Source organism: Nanorana parkeri, unplaced genomic scaffold, assembly GCF_000935625.1.
Source record: "Nanorana parkeri isolate BGI_ZX_2015 unplaced genomic scaffold, ASM93562v1 scaffold916, whole genome shotgun sequence".
Lineage (NCBI taxonomy): Eukaryota > Metazoa > Chordata > Amphibia > Anura > Dicroglossidae > Nanorana > Nanorana parkeri.
In genome coordinates, this window is record NW_017307184.1 from 321,402 (window position 1) to 347,517 (window position 26,116).

Genomic DNA, 26,116 nt, shown 5'->3' on the forward strand with positions numbered 1-26,116 from the left:
TATATATATATATAATTACAAAACCCAACGTTTTTGTTTTTCTTATATAGGTGTATCTAAAGCCAACATTTATTTTGTTTGTAATAGAGTTGGGAGAGGTTAAAACATCTGTCAGGTTTCATTTGTTTTCTGTAACCATCTGGGTAGATTCAACCTATTTCTCACCATTGTCTCAGGACTGAAAGTGAAGGAATATCCAACAATTACCAACGGGTAACAACTGTCTAAAGGTGGATATACATCATATGATTTTCCTTGTCCATCTCCATGGGGTGGAAAACAATAGATTTCTTCCTCCTTGCTAAAGAGCATTGATGGGGGAATCTCCCTTGCTGTTAGACTGCAGTCACTGTTCAGCTGACAATTTTCCATCCGGCTCCTTCAACAAAAGTTAATTAAATAATTGACTTTTGTCCAGCTGGGTGGTACCCATGGATCACATTTTGGCAGATTAGCAGGAAACAGCCAAAAAAAGATTAATGGATGGTTAGTTTACAAGGGGTTTCCACTCATTTTGGGGAGAAATCCTCTTATTTCCTTTTGTGTCTACAGGACAAGGAAGATAAACCTCAAATCCCCCAAGAGTCAGCAGACCACCACACATCAGAGGGCAGAGGATATAAAGCTCTGTCTCTACTAAGATGGTCACCTCTACATTATTATTATTATTACACAGGATTTATAAGCGCCAACAGTTTGCTCAGCGCTTTACAATATAAAGGAGATATTAAAAATTACAATACAATTCAAGACAAGATGGTAAGGAGGGCCCTGCCCCTGAGGGCTTACAGTCTAAAAGGGAGGGGGAAGTGATACATGAGGAGGTAGCTGTGTGGGGATGAATTGTTTGATAAAGTGATAGTTCAGTGGTCAGGTTGAGGTGGGATAGGCTTCCTTGAAGAGATGAGTCTTAAGGGATCGCCTAAAGGCAGTCAGAGTGGGAGATAGTCGGACTGGTTGGGGTAGAGAGTTCCATAGGATTGGAGAGGCTCTAGTGAAGTCCTGGAGGCGAGCATGGGAGGAGTTGATGAGGGAGCAGGAAAGTAGAAGGTCATTTGAAGAGCGGAGGGGACGGTTAGGGTGGTACTTTAAGACAAGGTTTAAGATGTAGCCGGAGGCAGAGTTGTGGATGGCTTTGTAAGTGGTTGTTAATATTTTGAACTTTATCCTTTGGGCTATTGGAAGTCAGTGCAGGGATTTGGCAGAGGTGGTGTGCAAACACTGAGCGGTTGGTCAGGTGGATGAGTCTAGCAGCTGAATTCATGATAGACTGAAGGGGGGAAAACCTGTGTAGTGGAAGGCCAATGGGGAGGGATTTGCAATAGTCAAGATGAGAGATAATAAGGGAGTGAATTAGTAATTTAGCAGTTTCATTGGTGAGAAAAGGGCATATTTTGGAGATGTTACGAAGGTGAAGATGGCAGGATTTGGATAGAGAATGGATGTGGGGAAGAAAGGTAAGGTCCGAGTCAAGGATGACACCTAGGACCTTGGCATCGGGGAGGGCTGGATAGTTGTATTAACAATCTCAAGGGAAAAGTTGGGGGGAGGTGCACGGGGGGAGGAAATATCATGAGCTCAGTTTTTGAAAGGTTGAGTTTTAAGTAGTGTTGCGACTTCCAGATTGATATGTCAGTTAGTAGATTAGTGACACGCCAGGACATTGAAGGGGTGAGTTGTGGAGTAGAGATACATAGGGGTCTATTCACGAAGCTGCCAAAGGATCTGGCTGTAGCTTCGGCCGATCCTTCGGCTAGCTTCGGCCCCAGGACCCCTTCGGTTCAGTAGAACCTAAGGAGTGCTGTACGGGCTATTCACAATAGCCCGTACAGCTCCCGATCATGCCGAGCGGCTCAATCGAGCCAAACACATATGCCTCGGCTCGGCTGCTTCTGGCAGCTGGGCGGAGACTCCCGGCCACCCACCAAGGAGAGAAACAGTGCTGTGTCTGTTTTGTCTTTTTTTCTTTATTCTGGCACGATCGATGTCAGAATAGAAAAAAAGGAAAAAAAAGATGTTTCCCATTGAAAAGCATTGGGACATTACTATTGGCTATTTCAATTTGCAATAGCCAATAGTAAACTAGCATTGTACCCGCCCTATGCTGCAGTTCCCCATCAGCTCCATCAGCAGAGGGCGGGAACAATGCTAGTTTACTATTGGCTATTGCAAATTGAAATAGCCAATAGTAATGTCCCAATGCTTTTCAATGGGAATTTTTTTTTCTATTCTGACATTTATCGTGTCAGAATAAAGGAAAAAAAAGACACATCGGTGCTTCTCACCTGGGCGACCGGGAGCGGGAGGCTCCCAGAGCGCCCTGGAGAGTTTTTTTTTAGTTTTTTTTTTACAGCAGAGCCGCCGGACAATAGGAAACAATAGGGCGGAGCTAGCTGTCACTGCTAGCCCTGCACAATCCTTTGCTATTTACTTTTTTAACTTTTTTCACTGTTTTTCTGTTCTGCTCGGTACCTTTGAGGGACCGAGCAGAACAGCCGAGCCGAATGCCGCTCAGTGGCATTCAGCTATTCACTCACTGCTGTTCGGGATCTTTAAGAATAGCCCGAACAGCAGTGAGTAGCCTGCCGGAGGTTCGGCTCAGCCGATCCAGATGTTGGATCGGCTGAGTCGAACTCCTTCTGCACTTCGGGTCGGCTGAACATGCTGAGCATGTTCGGCCGACCTGAAGCCACATGAAGCAAGCCGATGTACGGCTGATTTCAGCCGATGTACGGCTGAAATTAGCCGTACCAGCCTGAAGTGAATAGCCAAACAGTGTTCGGCTCACTTCACTTCAGATCGGTCATTCACTCGGCTGCCCTCGGCCGACCCGAAGCCACATGAAGCAAGCCGATGTACGGCTGAAATTAGCCATACCAGCCTTAAGTGAATAGCCGAACAGTGTTCGGCTCACTTCACTTCAGATCGGTCATTCACTCGGCTGCCCTCGGCAGCTTTGTGAATAGACCCAATAGAGTACATAGAGATACAATGCATGTAAAGTCAGTAATGGGGAAAAGATTTGCTCTCTGTTTGTTTGTTTTGGACACAGCTTCCAAAGTTCACGTCCTTTTTAAGAGTGAGCAAGGTTTTCCCAATGTGGTCTTACTATTGGGCTGTTTTTTAATTTAGGAAAATATGAATAAATAGGCCAATTCTATGTCCAGTAGAACAGGGGCTATGTGTCAGATATTACAAAATATCACGTTTTTAAACTTTACATGCAAAATATTCCAGGGCCATATTCAAACTCAGTTTTAATTTTAGTCTTGTAAATGATCCTTCAGAGGAAATCAGGTGACAGCAATGGGAAATGCAAAAACTATATAGGATGGGGAGTGGAGTTCCTATGTTGACTTATAATTAAAATGCAAGGATGCAACTAATGGGCTTAAATCCCGCTAAGCTAATAGACTTAAAGTAATTATGAGTTAAAAAAATCTAAACCCAAGAAAAAAATTAAGCGGCACTTAAGCTGGCCATATACTATGTGAATTTTGTCTGGTTCTGGTTGAACCAGCCAAAATTTGCACAGTGCATGCTGCTGTTGCCATCATTTTGGCCGGCATTCCTCAATTACTGACTTTTATATTTTGAACGAGGAAAATATTAGTAATAGAATTTTCCAACCTACTTCTTTGATCAGATGATCGAAGGATGCCTGTAGGAAGCGTGCTGTTCATTAGGAACTGGCCGCAATTTGTACCTTGTATACCCTACTTAAGAGGGAAAGACATGTTCATCAATGTTCATGTTCATCAATGCTCCCTCCATTGATGCAGTGAGTGAGTGTGTGAGTGTACCCACCCAGGGAAGAGAAGTGCGTTATTTGCATGATTAATAGGTGAAAATAAAATAAACAAAAGACTAATATAGTCACCTCATCTAAGGGCTGGTAAGCTACAATCTATTACAGTTTTATTTTTTGGGTGGTTAGCTACACTTTCAAATTAAACCTTTATTGAGAGTTTTACTTTATTTTTCGACTAATCATAATACAAAAATGAATATGAAACCCAACTTTTACATAATGGGATAGAATCTGTGGCAACATCAAACTTTAGGCTTATGCAGCATGGTTTAGCCTATGCAATAAAACTGCAAGGAAAGCTATGAACAAGAAGAACGGACAGGGGCTGATTACCAGGGTGGAAATGAAATATATCAAAGGGCAAAGATGAATGAGCTGTACAGAGATACATCAGAGATAGCAATAGAATTGTATAGATGTGTAAAGATTAAGAGAAAGAATTAAGCTTACATCAACCCCAGCAAATCTCAGGAAAAAATAGATAAGGACAGTTTTAATGGAGATCAGTGGTTATAGATAGGTGAAAGTTCTTCTCTGACTTCAAGTAAAATATGGTATACGTTTCTGTTTATTGCCATAAGATTAATAGTGCAAATAACCCTTTTTCTTTATTTAAAGGGTATGTGAGTTTTTTAGGGTAGTTAGGTCTATATTAGAGTACAGAGATTGAAATATATGCTTTATGTTATATATATACTAGTATACTATATATATATTGTATGACATTTCTCCATTTTACAATGTAAATGAGACCATTGCAGAAAGACTCAACAAAAGCAGGGACAATTCATTATAGCACACTTTGATTGTAGGATTCCGTGATAACGATCACAATCTTAGAACCTAACACATCATACAATAATTTTCGATGTTTATGGTCAATTTTGAAAATGTATATAACAGCCTTTCTGGCCCAGGGTTTCATAAGAACCCAGGGTTCGTCTAGAGTTTGTTAGGAGTTCCATGAGCAGTGAGCAGATTCATCTCTTACCAATGCTAACCACCAATCTAGTGGGTGACTTCTTACACTTTTGTCCTATACAGCAGGTGCATGTAAAAAAATGTCCTGGGAGTCAATACTCTAGGTATTCCACTTTCTTAATTTATTTTTTATTTAAAAGTTTTTTTGTAACTTTTTAACCATGCTAATTATGTGCTGTGAGCTGTAAGTATCATAGTATTTAGCAGGGGTTTCCTAAGACCCAAAAATGATTTCAAGGGTTGCTTTGGGGTAGAATTTTTTAGAAAGGCTTGTACACATACCAACAAATTCAAATAAAATCACATTACATTATTAAACCTGGCTGTAATTTAATATACATAATTTCAATAGAAAATATTCTATTTTCTTGATAAATAAGCTGAATAAACAGTCCCATGAACTGACACTACTAACAGACAGAGTTACAAAACGAAATACTGTATGTAAAAAGACTAGTTCCAGTAATAGCCCTATATTCCTTTTTTCAAATATTGGATATAGTGTCAAGACAAGTTATCTACTGTATGCATGGACCCATAAAATGGATATCCTAGACACCATTTTTTGGACGAGTGCACAAGAATAGTTAATTTTTATATGGTTCTGGGCTATGGTCGCAGGGTCTGTGCATAAGCTTTTCTATCCTTCAGTGGACATCATGTGTTGTATACCAAGAGTCCTTCCACTTTCACCTGAGCTTGACAAAGAGACATTGCCTCGAAACACGTAGCTGACTACCGTTCTATACCCCTCACCACCTAGCCTGACGGACTCACGTGCCGACTGGACCCACTCCTACCGCCACTGCTATCTGACAGTGACAGCACCGCCACAGAGCGGCTTCTCGTGCACAGCCGACAGGATTCAGCCTGGCCAGCTGTCTCCCTACGGTCTTCTACATTTTTCTCACCATCACCTCCAGGCTAACTCCCTACACATCTCCCTAATGCTACCCCCAGCCTGCTGTGAAACTCTAAGTGTTTCAGTCACATCTGCCCATTGTGACCAACCATCACAGAAACTTCACAAACGGCTCCACCTGACCGCCTCCAGGGCTCCCCAGGACACTCTAAATGTGAGTCATTATTTCATTCAGGTCACTATAAGTGTGAGACATTACTGTTATATTTTATGATTTCATGATTTTGTACACATTCAAACGGTAGTAGCGCTCTTAACACACACACCGTCACTCTTTGCTACCACAGGGTCCCTCTCCCTGTTTTTAAGAGCTTGCACACTGTTGCCACATCCCTGTTCTATACATTCTCTCCAGCCAAATTTGTACCTCTGGGTAGTGCGCTTGTTCCTGTTTTGTCCATGCTTTGTAGTATAACAAGAGTTCTGCCATTCACATTGCTTAAATAGTATGCTGACAACTTTGGAACTTTCCTCTACATGTGTATTGGAACTGCCATTTGTAGTCTACATCAAAATTTAGTGGCACTATTGAGAGACAGGAGCACAGCATTGTCACCTATAACAAGAAGTGAATTATCTACAGGTACTAATAGTAAATAAAAGTAATTCACCGGCACACACTTGAAGGGTTTTTAAATTATTGATATGTTTATTCAATACCCAATGTCACATACTGTAATACTGTGCTTGTCATACGGTGCTTAGCACCGTATGACAGTATGTGACATTGGGTATTGAATAAACATATCAATAATTTAAAAACCCTTCAAGTGTGTGCCGGTGAATTACTTTTATTCACTATCAGTGTTTTGCACTGCGCCATCCATGTGGTCACCCGGGCACCACATATAACTTGTGGATTTTGAGACCGTGGCAGTGCGAATGGGATTTGGACTTTATCTACAGGGACTTCTGCGCTCGATTAATCTAAGAAAACTGGGTGTTTCTCCTTACAGCTGCTCACTTAAATTGGCTGCATGAGCCTGCATTAATATCATTCAAACATGTGAAGTGGCGCTATCACCCAACAAGCAAACAAATATGTGCAAAATCCAAATATTATAGTGAACAATACTGTTGTTTAGAAAAGAAAAAAAATATGTATATACAATATTTTTTAAATATTTTCCAAATTAAATCTTCTAGTCAACTGTTTGTGTAAATCACAAGGTGATAATCTAAAAAACACCAAATGACTAATAAAGTAGCAAACGTCCTGTGTCAGTGTACTAAGACAACACTTTTTTTTTTTGAGAGCTGCCTGCATTAAATTAATTTATGGACACTTTGTTTCAATGATGTGCTTTACACACTGACACAGGACGTTTGCTACTTTATTAGTCATTTGGAGTTTTTTAGATTATCACTTTGTGATTTACACAAACACTTGACTATAAGATTTCATTTGGAAAATATTTGAAAAATATTATATATACATATTTTTTTATTTTCTACACAATAGTATTGTTATCTACAATATTTGTTTTTTGCACATATTTGTTTGCTTGTTGGGTGATAGCACCGCTTCACATGTTTGAATGATATAACAAGAAGTGGCTGAAAAAGGACCTTCATGGAAGGATAACCAGTTGTTATTTTTTTTTAAAGGTGCTAATTTAAAAATATAAATACTTTAGAAATTACATTACCATGTTAAAGCCTATATCAGATTTTAGAGATTGGGCTTATATTCACTTTAAATTCCCATATATGCACTGTGTTTTGTACGTGCTTATCTATTTCGAAAGCTTATATTAGATTTTACTGATTGGATTTACATACACTGAGACATGTGCATGCTTATCTGTGCACATTTTGTATATAAAAATATACATTAAACCTTTTTGAACTCAATTTCTATCCTGTATGCTTATGAAAATGTTATAAGACAAGAACAAGAAGTATGAAATAATATATGAACTGTATATGTCTGTTGAGATATACCGGGTTCATTTTCTGTTATTTATCGGCAAATATGGCAACATATTGAAAACGATAATATATTTGAATTTCATTGGTACTACGGTAACAGTATATTTAAAGCAAAACTAAACGTATTCCTTTTTAACGTAAACACTCTTTAATTGCAAGTTAAAAATAGTGCATGTATGCACATTTGCAGGCATAGCAGCAGAATCTAAGCTTCACATCTTCCAGCTGCAGAACTTAGAGATCCTAGGCTTTCTACACGCCCTTGTAGTATGTAATTATTTTTCCTTGTTTGGTTATCGCTACACAGAACAATGTAGCCCCTCCCAGTCCTGTTCTATTTTCTATACTCTTATTTGATTGACATCTAAACTTAGCAAAACAAGTAGCAATAAGTGGCTGATAAAGAGCAGCAAGGGGGAGGATTAGGTCGGGGATAACAACATCCTATTACATGCCCTGTTACAGGCAAAGAATGATGGAAAGATTTAATCACTTCTCCCTAATAGTAGCACCCTTCTAGTTATTCATGTCATCATGTCATCCATGATTTATGACATGTTATTCATGTCATCCATGGTTTATGACTATTAGAAAAATCCTCAATTTCTAGGTCCACATGTTACCAGACAGCAAAACCTTAGTCTTGGTTTAGCACAGGCCTTTTATATGTAAGCTGACTGATGCTCTCTCTCACCCTCTTTGCTTTGAGAGCCTGTTGTTGGGGGAAAAGACTGACTGCCGACTTGTTGTTTATGCAACGTATTTGCTGTAAAAAACCCTCCTTCACTGAAACTGTATTTGTTTGCTGCCTTTCTAAATAAATGTGCAGAACAGATATGCTTGGATGTTTTGTGCATGGTTTATTGCTGCCACTACCAGGTGAGCCTGTCCTCCTTACAACTAGGTGCTCGAAAGTGGGCACTGCTTTAAAGAGACATTCACCTTTCACTGAACAAAATGCTATGTGTTTAGCCTGATGCTGATTCAGAGAGACTAGTTTCCCATAAGGTCCACCTACCATACGATTGTTAATGGATGCTAGTGGATAGATTCCGTAGTCACCAGTTTCCTAGCAACCTATGAAGCCTGAACGAGAAGCTATCACATTAATTCGCAGCAGCCCCAATGCAGGGTAATTTTGCATACCTGTCTCTGTATGTTAACTTAGAGTTGGTTTTAGTTACCTTAAGTTTTGTTGAACTGGTGGCAATTCTTACTGAATTTGTTGTAGCCATGGTGACACATTGTGAAAGTGGCACAAATTGGACAACCTAAACCTGGCACAGTTGTTGAAACTGTTTCAAGGTGCTAATGAATTAGGTGCAGGAAATTTTAAGGGAGCATACCACTAGAAAATTTACACAAAAAGATCAGCAAATGCTATAAGTAAGAGGGTTTAACAACACTTTGATTGCACTTGCACATGTAACTTATAATAATTATATCTATGCTTGTATGACTGTTTTAATGCTTTATGAGTCGCTTGTAATACATGGTTAATGTAAGGCTTTTTTCATGTTTACACTCTGGGTTTGAGCTTCGTTGGGGTTTTGTTGCAGATGCATATAATTTAATCTGATCTTTTAACTGTTTAACACACTTTCACTTTTTCAGCCCTCTTCTGCAATCCAGTATTCACAGTATCATATGTTGTTGTATCTATGTTACTTGTTATATACCGTTTGTGCCTTCTAAGTACCAGTGTTATGGTCATTATATGTATAAAGTGTATTTTTAGTGTTATGTTGATACACTACAAATGCATGTGCCCCAACCTGCTTAGTTCGGAATGCAAATAAATAGGAGCAATGGTGCATAACATTTCATATGGTGTGTACAGATTTTATTCCAGTTAGTAAGATGTCCCTAATGAGAATATCAAGTATATATGTACTAGCTGTGTACTTTGTGTTTATGTGCAGTGTTGATTACTATTCTAATCATAAATAGAAAGGAAAGATGATGCAACTTCATGGGGAATTAATGATTACCATAAAATGAACCTCCTATGTAATTTAGCTCCATGTCCCAGGTTCAACAAGATCACGGTTCTGTTATTGAATCTGCATAGTATGCATGCATTATGTTTTGTTTTAAGAATCTATGATCCTTAAAGTAGGTAAATGCCAAAAACCTACATGAAAAACATCTTGCACAACATCTGCACTAAGGTTGCAAGTGCCTTAGTAAAGAGTGGTCCCCACTGGTAATTCAGGAAGTGATGTATGCTAGAGGATTGAATTACCCATTAGCTATTTAACTGTTCTGGGAACCCCAGTGAATGGATTTTCCATCATCTCTTGTCTCTGGCTCATATGATCAAATGAAGTGGTTTACCCTTTCTGATGCATTCTTTGCGATATAAAACACATGTAAAATACTTGAAAAAAATCCAACATAGAACATGAGACCCCCATGTAATTACCTCAGAAGATGAATAGGCATGGGGCCTTGGGTTCAAATACTCTGAAGTCAGTCAGTAGGTTGTCAGTAGTAATTGAGCATGCCAGTATCCACTTCTAAGCTAAAAATGCCATCACATACCCTTAAAGTGACATTTTTTTTTTCTCTCCCCCAATGTTAGTGTAAGTACTTAACTTAAATCATGCCTCTTAATCCGATCATCTTCTTCTTTAGTGTAGTTTTCAGATGTCCCTCCAGCGCTGGTGCAGGTCTGCGATCCAGAGCTGACTCCTCTGTCCTCCTCTCCTCTGATGTCCCACGAAGTCTGTGCAAGTGCACGCTGCTACATAGACTTACCCTGTGTCGCTCCTCGTCTCCCAGCCAAACATCTGAACTGCGCATGCGCCCGCCCCAAGATGCTTTGCGGCCACTCAAGACTCTTCAGATGTTCGGGCGGGAGCGTGCGGTGAAGGCAGAGGTAAGTTTAAATCTGTTTGAAAAGGTTTTTGTTTTAAAGTTTTTGCATATATCTACAGTTTGCTAGTAGAAGTAAATATATGCAAAAACACACTTATGGTTTAATAACCTTTTAAGGCTCCTGTGACTTTTAATTTTCCAAAGCGCAATGACCAGTATGGAGCTGGGCAACCTCAGAGGGGAAGGGCCAAAGTGAGACTTTGCAGCTAAAGTTGCTATTTGCATAATTTTAGTGTCCTGAGTTTTGGGGTGCCCAGGGACATAGTGAAGAGGAGATAACATTCAAACACACACATTGGGCCTTAAATAAAGGTACAAGAAATGCAAAACTTGTTCTAGGCATTTGTTATTTTAAAACAATGTATTTATATGTATGTGTTTCATCATAAATTTTGTATATTTTTATGTTTCTTTAGGGGCGGATGTAATCAATTTTGATGGCAATACCGTGTTATCCTATCAATTCAAAGACAGAAAAATGGCAACGGAAAAGGACGTCATCTCCCTCAAATTCAAAAGTACTTCAAGTGAAGGTGTTCTCTTTCATGGGGAAGGACAGCAAGGAGACTATATCACTTTGGAACTGGTGAAATCAAAGCTGGTGTTGAAATTAAACTTAGGTAAATACACAATACATATTTTTAAGGTAAAAGGTGAATCTGTCCCTCAAAATCACAATGGGGGTCTTTATCAAAACTGGAGCAGACAGAATTTGGGGCAGTTGCCCATTAGCCACTAGTTATGTACCAAAAGGCTTTGCACTAGGTCTTGTTCTATTTAATATGTAAATCTGTTATAAATGAAGGTTTGGTGGGTGAGCTACATCTTTTAAGGATATTAAGGGTACAGTGTTGGGCAGAACAACAGAGGAAAAAGATTTGGAGATGCTTATTTACGATTGCAAAATGAGCAAAAAGCATGGTCTGGCAATTGGAAAATCAAAAATAATGTTGGGGTGCATCATTAGGGGGATCACTAGGAGGATAGAGGTCATGAAACCCTTATATAGATCTTTAGTAAGACCTCATTTAGAATACAGTGTTCACTTTTGGAGACCTCACATATATATGAATAAGATATACGGAGTCCAGAGGCTACTCAAATGGTCAATGGTCTGAGGGATAAAACGTAGGAGAGAAGAGTATTTTCAATATGAAGATATGACAAAGAACACAGAAGCATGACCTCAAACTAGCAAGAGAAATGTTAAAAACTAACCCTAAAAATTATTATTTTACCAAGAGTAGTTGGTACAGACATTCAGCAAAGGTAGTAAGTCAGTCAACAGTAAGTGAAATTAAACATGCTCGGGACAAACATAAATCTACACAAGGATGAAAAGGTAAAAGAAAATCAAAAAGAGAAGACTTAATGAACCACTTGGTCATTTTCTGCATTACTCTTCTATGTTTCTGGAGAGCACTCAGTGATAAACTAGGTTATTACACAAGTGGGTAAGAACCATAATGTAGAACACAGGTGGAAAACTCCACTTTTGTTAAATTAATATAGCGTATAAAATTGCTACACAAGCTATTTTGTAATTTGATGTTATTAAAAATTACCTTTTTATCTCTATCTAAAGCCGCTGTAATTTTCTAGAGCTGTTCAAAAAATTCAATGCAATATGACAATCTAGAGGTTTTTGTACACTGTTGGTTTATGGGATGCCAAATATGTAATTTCCTGCTTGTGTGATTGGTGAACAGGTTTTCCTAGAAGTCTGCACTAAGATACAAGTAACAATTAAGGAATCCTCTGCAATAGAAACAACATTTTTGGCTAGATATTTCCTACAAGTTTAAAGGGATGGAGACTCTGCAACTTTCCTCATTGCAATATTGAAAGTGCATCAGGAGTTGTTAATAAAACAGACCAACCCATTCAGCAATCAGTTTGGGAAGGACATGGTTAAATAAATCTTTGCAATATACATTGATCATCCAGAGGGGATTATTTATTTTTTTTCAAGAAAAGTGCAGTTGCACTTTAAAAAACATATAGCAGGATCTTATCGCCACATCTCAAGCTCTAAATACCCTGGAAGATACCAGTGACTTGGCTTCACCAGAGACTCAACTACTACTCTGAAACTGGAAAACACTCTGTGGCTAACTGACACATTGTACACAAGACTGGTAGCTGCACAATGCAAAATTCAGTGCACAAATTCCACATATTAGGCTACCCTAGCCATTTTCAAAGACATTTACAGAAGAAGTCAATAGAGACTGGATTACACATGAGAATGTGCCACTACTCTAAATGCCCTGCAGCCAACTGACTCAGGTCTGGAATGCACAGAGTGCAAATTCAGAGACTGGTTCACACTAGACATGTGCACTGCCAAAAAATTTGTTTAGTTTCGTTTCGTTTTAAATTCGGATTTGTGTTATTTCGTTTTTTGGGATTCGGGTGTGAAAGCCAATTCGGATTCGGAATTCAGATTCGGACGAAATTCGTTAGCGGTAATTCGTTCGCACGTTCGTTTCGTATTCGTTTCATTCATTCGTTCGTTCGTTTGCAGCAAAGTGCCATTTGGGGGGGAAATTTTTTTTCTTCAGCGAACGAAACGAATAAGAAACGAAAACTAAACGAACGTCCGAACGAACTACCGCTACCGAATTTCGGAAACGGAAATTCGGATTCGTTTGCATTCATTATATATGTAATTCAGAATTCGTATACATCCGATTGTCCGAATTTCCGAAAATTCGCACGAATTTCGATTCGGAACGAAACGAATCGCACATGTCTAGTTCACACCAGGGACTCTGCCATGGCTTTAGACCAGGAGAGTTTCCTGATCTGTAATGCACCACAAACGGAGTCCTGTGAAGGAAAGCTCACATTCTGGAATGGCCCTTCAGTCTTCAGACCAGTGGGGTCTGGGTATGGCCTCTAAGGCATCACCAAAGATAAACTGATTCAGACAGCTGCTGTGTAGAGACCATCTCAAAACAGCACAAGAAATGTCTTGACAGTAGAGAAAAAAAACTGATAAAGTTAATAAAAGAAAAAAAGAAAAACATAGAAAGTGTGTTCCTCAGCAAAGCAAAATGCATCCATAAAATTTCCTTGAGATGGCAATATAACCAAATTACTGTATTTCAAGAATAACTGTCACTAATGAAGAGAAAAGAAAATACATTTTGCTTTTATTTTTCTAACTTAAGTTTCATGTACTACAGATACAGCAGTTTCAGATATCTGCTCCAAAATATAATTGACAATAATAATAATATTATTATTATTAATAATAATAATAATAATATAATAACTGAAATCTAATATAAAATAAGTTGTCTAAGTAAAATAATTCCATAGGTTTGATTTTCTATTGATGAGTGACAAAGCTCAAAGTCAACTTAACCTATCAGTTTAGAAGAGCTTTTTTCCCTTATAAGCATTGTAATGTAATATTAGGGTAAGTGCAAGTTGAATATGTGGACAGAAAGTAGTATGATAGCATCACTGTAACATGGCCCCTGGGCCTTAGCACTGAACCACAGCTGTAACTGGCAGCCGGTGAAGTCAACACCAACACCAGAGCACACTGCAGCCACGTAAACCATGTGCCATTTGAAAACAATGCTGGGACTAATAAGGTTCCCACATAGCTAGAATGATTAGTGGGGACCCTGTGTGCCCCTTGTAGTTACTTAAAGACTGCTTCATTACCCTTTTTTTAAGATTCATTTAAAATTTGTAGAGGGTATATGTGCCTTCATTTTTACTGCTTGTGTCATGGTAAACAAGACACTGAAGGGTCCCTTTACCAGTTCACTACAGCAGGGGGTAGCAATCTATTCCCATACCTAAACATCCCTTTGCCACATTCGCTAGTCCTGTGAGGTACAATAATCGCACTCCCATTCATCAATGGCAGGGGTTTTTGAGAGGTTAACCAATTTTTAGGCTCCCCTTTAAAGCACCTATGGATGTTGAAGGCAGACACGCATTACAGCTGAGGACTTGCATGTTGGTGTCCTTCTTGCGTAATAAAAAAAATCAATCTATATTCCTAGTGTGTCAGGCATTTGAGGGGGCATATAATTCCCTATAAATATAATTTTCACTTTCATTTGAAAAACACATAATATAGGAAAAAAATAATAAAAGTGGTCCAGAAGATTGGCCGGCCATTGGAAGTCAACCCTGTCCAGATCAGTTCTTAATTTATGAAGATAGGTTTCCTATTTATCATAAGGCTACAGAAAATAGGAGCTCTGGGCAGTGCTTCCTCAACATTGGTAATAACTATTTAAAATGGCCACTCCTAAAGTAAATTATATATTACAAAACTGTAACAAATTAAGACATTTAATATATATGGGATGTCGACACTCCTTAAGGATTCACACAAAATGTTATCTCTGCTAATGCATTTCAGCCAATCCTGGTCTTAGTCATAGTAATGTTATAGCTTACAGGCGTTAGCAGAGATATCTGTTTTTATCCTGATGTGCTATTAATGCCATGCACCATCCTCTGCTGGCTTTGAGTAATTTTGCATTTCAGTTGCTGTCTAACTAGGTGAGAAGATCAATGATTGGTTGCTTAAATTCAAACACTGAGTCAGAGAAAAAAGTTATTTTATACATTAGCGGACTGCCGCATGTTTAGGAACTCTTAACCTGGTCATGGACATAAAATAGATGTCTCCTGATACAGGTGAATTAAATTAAATTGTCGATGCATTTGCATATTTATAATGCATGAACAGTCCTAACTGACCTCAGCCTGTGTACATCATCTAAAAAAATTAATTAGTCATGCTTCAAAATTTCAAACAGTCATGCTTATTTGAAAGGTAAACTCTCAAATGTATATAGACATGCAATGCCAAATTAATGGCAGTAGAATGCCTGCTCCAATTTACCATTCATATTGTGATCTTGTCTAATTTAATTTCTACAATTTTAAGCTTTATCTGTCTAATTTTCATGACATCTATTTAAACCAAAGATTGTTTCCTCATGTATGTGACCACCTCTTCCTTGGTGATAGGAAACTCATTAAATGTGTGACTTGAATATATGACGGCAATGAAAAGAAAAGGAAATTTTCCATTTCCCCTATCTCTGTTATGTTTGTGGCGTCATTCAATGTTAAAAGACCACCATACATAAATTACAAGTTGATTTATACAAAACAGTCCTTAATAAGCATTCATACATAAACATTCAGGAGCTTATCAGATGGGAAACAATAAATAATAAAAAGTGGTGTAATGAGGGAACTGATCCCCAGCTGACAGATGACTTCCTGCCCAGCTATTACACAGAAGGTTATTATAAGTATCCCATGGATGCTCCCTGTACTACACAATGCCTGTTTTTAAAACAGAAAAACAAAATGACAAAATTGGGAAACATGTTACATTTTGCACCTCTTTCACATAGCGTGTGTTAGATACAGGCAGTCCCAGGGTTAGGGGCGTCCGACTTACGGACAATCCGTACTTACGAACCGGGTCCACAGTTCTCCTAAATGTACCGCCAGCCACCGGTGCAAAACACATGTGCAAAAGGAAGAAGGACATCAATTATTCTTGATAACAAATCTTATCTTTACCTTAGTGAATGTGCTGGGCTTCAAAATGTTATTTTTCACAGTCTAGGGGAAGCAAGTTGGAACTCAGTATCTAAAGTGAACTTATGTTTTTAGTGTATTTTTTATTTAAATAAAGTAAGAATGGGTTACAACCCTATGATTTTTTTTTTGTCTAAAGTCACAACAGGACATCTTAATTACTTAATAAACAAAGTAAGGGGAGATCCTCTTTTCAAGAGCTGTCACTGGAACAGGTGTTATACATAGAGGAATTTCCCTTATGTCCTCGTTCTGGTGACAACCGTACAATCTTACAATGGAGGCAATGGATTTCTCCAGTGGAGACAGAACAACAGCCACATCCTCAGAGGGGCCACCCCTAATCTTCCCTTATTCTATCCAGAAAAGCATTGACTGGAGAAACAATGTAAATAACAAAGAGAAAAAAAATTTAAACTAATGCTATTATAAGCAATAGAATATTTACAGAGAGATGTTTGCATTTAGCATATATACACACACTATATTTACCAAATGTATTGCTTTATTACCTCTAATTAGTGGTGTTCTACTAGAGATTCACTACACTTGTCAACCTAAGAAAATGTCACCTTTAACCTGACTGTGAGTCATCATTGATTTGATTATTTATGATTCTGGGATAATTGAAGTGGCATTATCTTTCAAGATTAAACATTGACAGTTATTGAAATACATTTTTTTTAAAAAGTAGATGTTCAGTATACAGTGAACTCATATAATGAAGCCTGTGAATTCACTGGTAACCATTTACTAAGAATGTACAAAAGTTCAGTAACCCATAGTAACCAATTTATAATTAGCTTTTACTGATTATCTGCAAATAAGATAGGGAAAGCAAATGTCAATTGCTAGTTGTTATTGTGTCACTGAGCAATGTAGAATACGACCGTTTTGTTAATTACTTCAAGAGTCTTATGTCAAAGCAAAATAGAGTGTATTTGTGGAAATAAGGTTCTTGATTATAATAGCAGATAGCTTTTATAAAAAAGCTTGTAAGAATATAGGGCCATTTTAGGCAACACATAGTACAGTTTTTCCTTTCAATAATGCTATTGTAATACAGCAATTTAAATATCATGTTTGCGCTAGATAAAGGATTAAAACACATAACATACTCACATTTCCTGATGCCCGTGCCACGGAATGCTTCTTTGATCTTGAGAAATCTTTTCTGAAGTTCAATGGGAAACCAACACTTCCAGGAATGCCAATCTCCTGAGTTCCCCCAGCTCTCACTGGTTCCTTCTGTTGACCTCTACCCATCACAGGATGCAGTAGTCACATGAAAGTCAGCAGGAGCAACCAAGTGAGTGTTGAGGGTCACTTTAGGCAAATAGTAAATAGTTTGAATTCCAGCAATGCATGTATTAGCATCCTAATTAGTCAATACAAAATCCCCCACAAAATCCCCCACGTGGCGCCTCATCTTTTTAGCCCAACTGTTTTTAACATCAACTTTAATATAATCATCAAATATTGAAATGTTATTTACCCCCTTTTTCCTGCAAGACTTACACTAAAAAGAAACATGGTAAATAATTAGTATAAAAACAGTCTTCTGTTGTCTGTGTGGGATGTTCTATAAATGCTGGATCTTAACGGCTGGGAATTTAAGGCATGTAAATTTTAATTGCAGTTTTAGCTGGCATGAGCTTGGGAGTTCTGCAATCCAACACAGCTTTGTATACTTATTTGTTTAAAAGGAGCAATAGACTCATAGCAGCTTTCAGCCATGTCATCAATTCACAGCGCGTGCATTGAGCTGTGTTAGGCAGAATCGCAATAACAAGCAAACATACATTGCTTTCATTGCAAGCAAACATACATTGCTTTCAATGGGCCCAGTTCACATTGGGTAAAAATAATACATGTTACAATCAAACACAGTGCAAATAAACATTAAGGTGATACAAAATAAAGTGTCTTGGATACTGCTGTAACAAAAAATGCACATCAACTCAAGTGCATTTAATGGTTATCTAAGTGCACTAAAGGCAATGCACCTGGTGTGGATGCAGCTTAAAGGTCACATTGCTTAAAAAAATCAGTATTTAAAAGGCATGTAGGTCAGTGGTTCCAATTGTGATTGTTCAAGTACCCTTCATCTCTGAGAAGAGCAGGGTCTGGCAGGTGACATTATGTGAAATGTGTGATGCATTGTGTATTGTGGAATAAAGCTTTTTGATTGAAAAAAAGGGGAGATAAAGAAAAAATGTGGGGGTTATGATGGTTCCTTTATGGCTCACATGTATGTATAGCACAGGGGTATTTAGTTGTTTGACTTGAGTTCTATTTTAACAAATTGCATTTTGTTTGATAATTTAAGTTCTATTTTCCTTCCATTTTAGGCAGTAACCAATACGGAAATATTAATGGCAACACCATAGTAACCACAGGAAGCCTTCTAGATGATCATCATTGGCATTCTGTTATAATTGATCGCTATAAAAAGCACATTAACCTGACACTTGATAATCATGTGCAACACTTTAAAACAAATGGAGAATTTGTTAAATTAGATCTGGATTTTGAGGTAAGAAAACTTATGTGCAATTGTAAACATAAAGCAACAAAAAAAGTTAGTCAGATTATTTTTTCAAAAGGTCTTTCTATGTTCAATACCAGTAGGGAACCCCATTTAATTAACCCCATTAATGTGAGTTTAATTTCCTTCTGAATTGGGAGGAATGTCATTATATTCGGTCATTGGGATGCATCTGACTCTCCGAATTCAAATTTATTTGAATTTGGGATACATTAGAATTTCCAAATTCGAATGTATCTGACATTTTCGATGCATCCAAATTTCTGAATTGACAAAATAACTAATTTTAACTTATCTAAATTTTATGATAACAACAATTTGGATGCATCCCAATTTTGTCCAAATGCCATTTTGAATATACTGATGTGCTGTTAAACATGAAAATGTAAAAAAAGAAAAACAGTATGAGGTCCCCCAAATTAATACCAGACCCTTTAGGTCTATTAGGAATTTTAGGGGGGACCCATGGCAAACAAAAAGTGTGGGGTCTCCCCCAAAATCCCTTACCAGAACCTTGAGGCAGGAGCCTGACAAAGCATGACAGGGGCAGCGACAATCCCCTGTTTATTTGGTGAATGAGTAGGGGTAGCAACTACCCCTTACTCATTCATGAGGGGGGCGGCATCTGGGTGCCCCTTTATGAAAGGGGCACCCAGATTCAAATAAGCCCCCCTGCTTTCAGACCCCTACAACCACTAGTCCAGGGTTGCATGGAAGAGGCCCTTGTCCTCATTAATATGGGGACCCTGCCCTATGTTGAGGGCAAGTGGCCTGGTATGGTGCAGGAGGAGGGTGCGCACAATCTCCCCTCCCCTTCTCTGCCAGGCTGCTGCTCGGATCAAGGATTTGGTAAGGGATCTTTTGGGGGGGACCCCATGCTATTTTTTTTACGTTTAACAACAATAAACTCCACCCAAATAGATTTGAACCGATCCGAATTGAAAATGAAATATTTGGATCGATCCGAACAGAAAAAAACAAAAAAAAAAACAGATTGTTCCAAACCAAAAATGAAATATTCTAATCGATCCGAATTTCAAATATCAAACCTAATCAAATTTTGGAACAAAAATCTGGAAAAAAAATTTGAATCGATCCAAAACTAAACAAAATACATTCTTTTGAGCCTTCACATGTCTACAATTTGATGATATGTAGTGCCTGTTATAAAGTTGACTTTTTAAAATGAGATGAAAGGAAACATGTGATCTACCATGATCTACCACAACAGAAGCTATACAGAAACTATATTGAAGGTTCAATATTTAATTTATTATATAGAAAGATTACATAGTTACATAGTTACATAGTATTTGAGGTTGAATAAAGACATTAGTCCATCAAGTCCAACCTATTAGGATCTCATTCTAGGAGTACCTGTACCCCTGTATAAAACTGTATTTTACATCTTGTTAACTATGTATATACAATATATGAATACACATTTAATACTCAGTATACCCCTCACATAGAATTCACAGAGTGCTATGAATTTCCAGAGCAAAAACTGTTTAAAACTTTGTACAGAGCCATCTGAGCACAGCATCTAAGAATTATGATGTGCTTCTAAATGTATGTCACGTATTTCCAGTCTTAAAAGCAAACAGCTGCTTACCAGATAGGTAACAAGCATTTACCATCCACACCAAACAGATATGTTCCTTAATGCTTTCTTCTGATCACCACCTAAAAAAATATGGAAAGTCTCAGCTCGTAAAAAATTATTTGTCCCCATGAAATCTCAAAGGCAGATGAGAAATTCTTCCTGATGATAGCAATCCAACATGGTGGCATTTGATCTCATATTCCTGCTAGAGACAACTGCTGACTCCTTTGTGGGCTTATTCTCCCACTTTACTGTAACATAAAAGGAAACAGTGGTATAGCCTTACTGTGGCCATACCTTAACTTTTTTTTAAATACAGAGCTACATTTATAAAGTACAACATTGTTCTTCTTAAATGTGTCCTCCTCTTCTCTTGTTTTGGAATGCCCAAGCAAGCAAAATTCAGGAAATAATTGCCAGGAGGAGGTGATCCTGGTCACATGACCTCTCAAAAGCAGGTGACAGGACTCTCCTGCTATCACAGAGTGTTCTGCAGCATTATGAAGAGAACACACTGTAGGGTACTGCAGACCATGGCCTGCAATTAATTAATGACTAGTAAAATGCAGGTGTGGTATGTAGTAAACACTGTGGTGCCCTGTAGATAGTGGTATAAGCTCTCTATTTTAACCTTTTAGACAAAGTGCACTTTTTTCCTTCTTCCCCTGACCTGAACAATCCCACCCTTGCCCTCTGCAGATCTATATTTACTTAGATCCAAGGAATGCTGCTCCGCTGTTTGTTGACTATTGTCTCTCTCTTGGCCATGTCTGTCTCCATGCTGTGAAACAACCTCACATACATATATGTGAGTTTAATGTGCAGTTGTGGCCATCAGAGGGAGCAGTGCGGCGCTGGTTGTGAACAAAAAAGAAACTGCACCTATCTAATAATGGTAGGTATAAAATCTGCAGATGGGTAGGATAACATTGTTTCAGTCAGGGGTGGAGGACAAAAAAGAAAAAGTGCACTTTATTTTGAAATGCACGCATCCTGTAAAAAGGGCTCTATGTGTTAGGAAGGAAAATGGAAGGCCTTTTGGAAGATATGTATCATAACTTCTGTTTCACTTTAAACTGTCCACACATGCTACAATCTGTTTGCTCAATATCTATTATACAGTAGTTACCAACCATTATATAGTGTGAGGGCTTACCTAATTGGATGTCAATTAAATGGATTGTTTAGATAGTGTAGGGCAGGGGTAGCCAAACTCCGGCCCTCCAGCTGTGGTGGAACTACACATCCCATGAGGCATTGCAAGATTCTCACAGCCACAGACATGACTCCCGGAGAATGATGCATTATGTGATTTGTAGTTTCACCACAGCTGGAGGGCCGGAGTTTGGCTATCCCTGGTGTAGGGCTTTTACAGTGCTTAACTGTTCTGAAGTTTGTTACACAAGTGAGTACATCCTGACTATACAATCTTCTTTTGATTATATGATCTCGTTTAGATCTAAAAAATACTTTGTACTACTGATTGATTGAATGGATTGTTTTAGTAGGTCCTTACAATACTGGTGAATCTAAAGAAGATTGTAAAGAGATTGTATAATCAGAATGTTAGGATTGTGGTCAACTTAAAATACATGGTACAGGAATTATATAATCAGATTGTAACATGTATAACAAGCTTTATGTACTGTAGGTATTACTTAGCCATTACATTAGTTTAATTGTTTTTACTAAAAAATTATAGTATAGTAACTGTAACTGACATTATGATGCATGTGATTATTTCCTAATTAATATTTTTCCATCCGTTGTCAAATAACAATTTAGAGTTCATTGTTGAGATTGCAACAAACTGAAATTCAGCTTTTATTCATAGTATTTAATTAGGTTTCATAGTTTATTCTCTAAGTCTGTTCTAGGGAACTGAAACACAGGATCTGGTTGGTTACTATGGGCAAAAGCTTTTCCGCGTTTGGGAAATCCATAAATTATCTTATAAACCACCTGCATTATGTATTTACATTAAAATTTATAACAATAATATACAACTAAAGAAGTTACTTTAATGTGGAGGAAAAAATTTTGAATATGACTTATCATATTTGATATTTTGTAACAGTTAACCTTCGGAGGTATGCCTTCAAGTGGAAAGCCAAGCTCCAACGGTGTCAAAAATTTCAAGGGTTGTATGGAAAGCATTAAATACAATGCACTTAACATCACTGACCTTGCCAGGAGAAGGAAGATGAACTCATACAATGTGGTGAGTTGGGATGTAAATGTCCTTGCCCTGAGTGCATACAGCATAATGGACAATCCATTGTTTATTTAGAAAGATGTCTTTCTAGTAGAACAAACGATCTTTAGACACTGCCTGAATACATCATGGATTATTTTCTTACAGTGCTGTTTACGTAAAATAAATATAGGCAAAATTGTGATATGCAGTACAATTTTTTTAAGTCCGCATTTCCAGCTAGGATCATGAAACATGTTTTAATATGTGTTCAATAACTGTTCTATAAAATCAAGTAGTGTACATGTATTATATTTTATTACTAAAGGAATTTATTTCAGGAAGGTGTTCACCATTGCTTCCAGAGCTGCATTAATTTTATATGCATAGGGCTACGTATCCAGTGCAGTGTAAGATATAGCTATATTTAAAATGTATGAATAGCCAAAACTTAATTATTATTTTTGTTTGTTTCCGTTATAGTGGGAAAGGTATAGAATCCCTATCAGGTTATTTTTTTTTTTCTGTGTGTGTCATGCCTGTCTTTAAGACCTTATGCACACTACGTACCAAAACACTGAGTTCAGGTGCATTTGGAGCTCATTTTTAAATGCACTGGACTCACGTAAAGCTTTTCTATGACTGAATGCATACCTAGGCGTCCAGCAGCATCTAGGTGCCTTCAATCTAGGTCAGTTAACCCAAAATCGAAATGCCTGCATTCTGGGTCCGACTCGCCTAGTTTTATGCGGCTAAATGGATGTAAATGCTAGTAAACGCATGTAAAGGCGTATAAGTGCATCTAAGCCCAGCACAGAAAAAAAGTGATCTGGTAAGCACAAAGTTTTTTATACTTACCAGATAACTTCTGTTGGGCTTAAACACAGCCTGCTAGTGTGCATGAGGCCTAAGACCCAACAGGAAATTAAATGAAATGTACCCAAGGTTGGGGGAATTCTCTTCTTAATTGACACCAAAACATGTCTCTATTGGCAAAATTAAAGCAGAAGCAAAAGGCTGAGAAAAAGGTGATCTTCCCCTAATATGCAAGTATGCGCTGCATACTTGCACATTAGGGCATAGTATGCACTGCATACTTTTACATTAGGGCATAGTTGCAGTACCTTACAAGTTGATTTTACAAATTTATTTTTGGCCCTCTGCTCTGATTAGCTGATGATGTAACTCCTGCGTATGCACACAGAAGTCACATCCTCCCTGGCATCAGATACCATGAATGGCATGCATGTGTACAGTGCATTGCACATGTTCTGACATGACTATTGCTGAACTGCACCTCCCAGGCAGTATAGTGATTCTTCCTACAATGTCATGCTGTTCCATACAAGACAATCAGTATGTATGTCGCTGTCTGCCTTTTAGCAAATTCTCTGGATGTTTCCATGGAAAACAGGAGAGAAAAAATAGAAACAGAAAGAATAATGAATTTATATTGAGCCTTGCTAGCAACAAACCATGGTAGACTGTACATCGCTTGCATGTGTGTCTTCTACTAGACCAAGTAAAGCTTGCAAAACCTGGACTATCCCTAGATTTTCTGTTTTATTTCCTTAATCACATCACATTGATATTCCAGAGACAATGATAACTGAAAGATACATTTGTAGGTAATATAGAATAATAGCATAAACTAACATTCTACAGCACCTTTATTATTTACATTAAATTAAAGCATGATACTCTAGGCAAAAATGATAATCATAATCTAATTTTGTTATACCCCACATACGTGCTCTACTTTTTTTTAATCACCGCAGATATTTTCCATGTACGCAGTTCAATGCCTTATCTTCCTTGCAAGCATGGTAATTATATTTAGACACTTGAGGGGTGGCTAAAGGAAAAAAGGGTGGCTGCTGAAGTTCTGCTCCACTTGCTTATTAGACAATGCAACAGCATACACAAACCATAATACTTGTTTAATGGATTTATACGGACCAAAATCCATTACATAGCTAAAACCAACCTATATTTGGAGATTGCCCTTTGAAGCTATATACTGATTCACAATCTGACATGTGTTGCAATGTAGTGGAGTATTTTGTTGTCTATACAGGAAGAAATGTATGATCCTTTTGAATAATCCCTCAAGGGGTAATGTGAATGGAAATTTTGTCTTCCACCCTCAAGAAAATATTAATTTGTTTATACTCCCTTCTTTAAACTGGGCATTTAGTATTTTGGATTTTATGAGCGATTTTTATCTATCATAAACTATATACCAACACGACAAGGTTTTCTAGGTTATATGATAGATTGATTTTAATGTGCAGGTCTCCAGTTTCAGGCAGGAAGCAGTCTGATATGTTTTACCTGACCATCGTGGTTTATATTCTGTGCATAAATAAACAATACTTTGTGGGGATACTTCTGTGCTCAAAATCTCTTAAAATAATTATGTATATATTTGTGATATTGCTTTTTTTGGTCCGTGGACATACATTAGGCATTTTTTTTGCTTTGTATATGTTTAAGAATGTTACAACCGAAGAAAGACAAAAAAATTGTCATTCCTGTATTCTCCTCTCATGTACAGTAAGCATGCTCACAGTGTTAAACTGACAGCATTGTGCACAGCAATAGAACATCCTTGCCTCATAGTTCTGGTTCTGCTGGGATTACAGGAAGCTAATAAATAGACATACAAAAGTAGTTATACAAACAGACAAGCTCTTTTCAAAATAAATTGTTGACCCATTTATTTCAATGATTACATAGTTCCTGATTCATCTTATTCCACTTTATCATCTTCAAACCCTCTTTGTAATATTAATAAAGTCTTTCAAGCTTTCTTCTTTCTTTGTTACAGGATAACTTAAGTTTTACCTGTGTCGAATCACATGCAGTCCCTGTCTTCTTTAATGCAACTAGTTACCTGGAAGTGCTTGGACGGGCAGCTGAGGACGTTTTTTCAGTGAACTTTTACTTTCGCACCTGGAATTTGAATGGACTTCTTCTCTTCACCACATTTGCCGATGACATTGGAAGTGTGGAAATAGACTTAACAGATGGAAAAGTCAGCGTCCATATCAATATGACAAAGTCCAAGAAAAACCGCATTGATATTTCTTCAGGTAGGATATTAACTGAAAACGTCAGATAATGCTCTGTGTTCATTAATCTTTTATTCGTCTGATAAACGTAACTTCTATTCATGGATTGTATTGCATTGATATCTTTTAAAATGTGGCAGGCGAAGGAAATTTGAACTAATAGGGTTTTGTTAAAAACTATGGGGTCTATTCGAGTGAATGACTGACCTAAAGCGAAGTGAGCCGGACACTGTTCTGCTATTCACTTCAGGCTGGTACGGCTGATTTCAGCCGTATATTGGCTGAAATCAGCCATACATCGGGTGGCTTCGGGTCGGCTGAACATGCTCAGTCTGCCATCAGCCTGCCATCGCTGACCTACTGAAAATGCTAGTTGCCTGGCTATCTTTTGCTGTAATACTGGTCACTGGCTCAGATCAAGCATGCAGATTAGAAAGTCAGAGTAATGTCAGAACCTGTTGCATTTTTAGTAGGAGAGGTAAGCAATAGCTGTCTACATCTCATTACAGATGTTCTTTAAAACTCCAAGCAAACATTTAAAAGTCAAAGTGTGTGTGTGTAAAGGCAGGTGTC

General features: G+C 37.9%; 1 protein-coding gene across 1 annotated transcript in view; it reads left to right on the top strand.

Annotated features, from left to right (window-relative positions):
* LOC108794943 (contactin-associated protein-like 2) overlaps positions 1-26,116 on the top strand; it is a 575,529-nt gene that overhangs the window by 250,394 nt on the left and 299,019 nt on the right. Inside the window, exons 4-7 of the mRNA XM_018566095.1 lie at positions 10,943-11,146; positions 18,473-18,657; positions 22,353-22,496; positions 25,300-25,564. Of these exons, the coding sequence (XP_018421597.1) occupies positions 10,943-11,146; positions 18,473-18,657; positions 22,353-22,496; positions 25,300-25,564 (798 nt within the window). The remainder of the gene's footprint in view (positions 1-10,942; positions 11,147-18,472; positions 18,658-22,352; positions 22,497-25,299; positions 25,565-26,116) is intronic.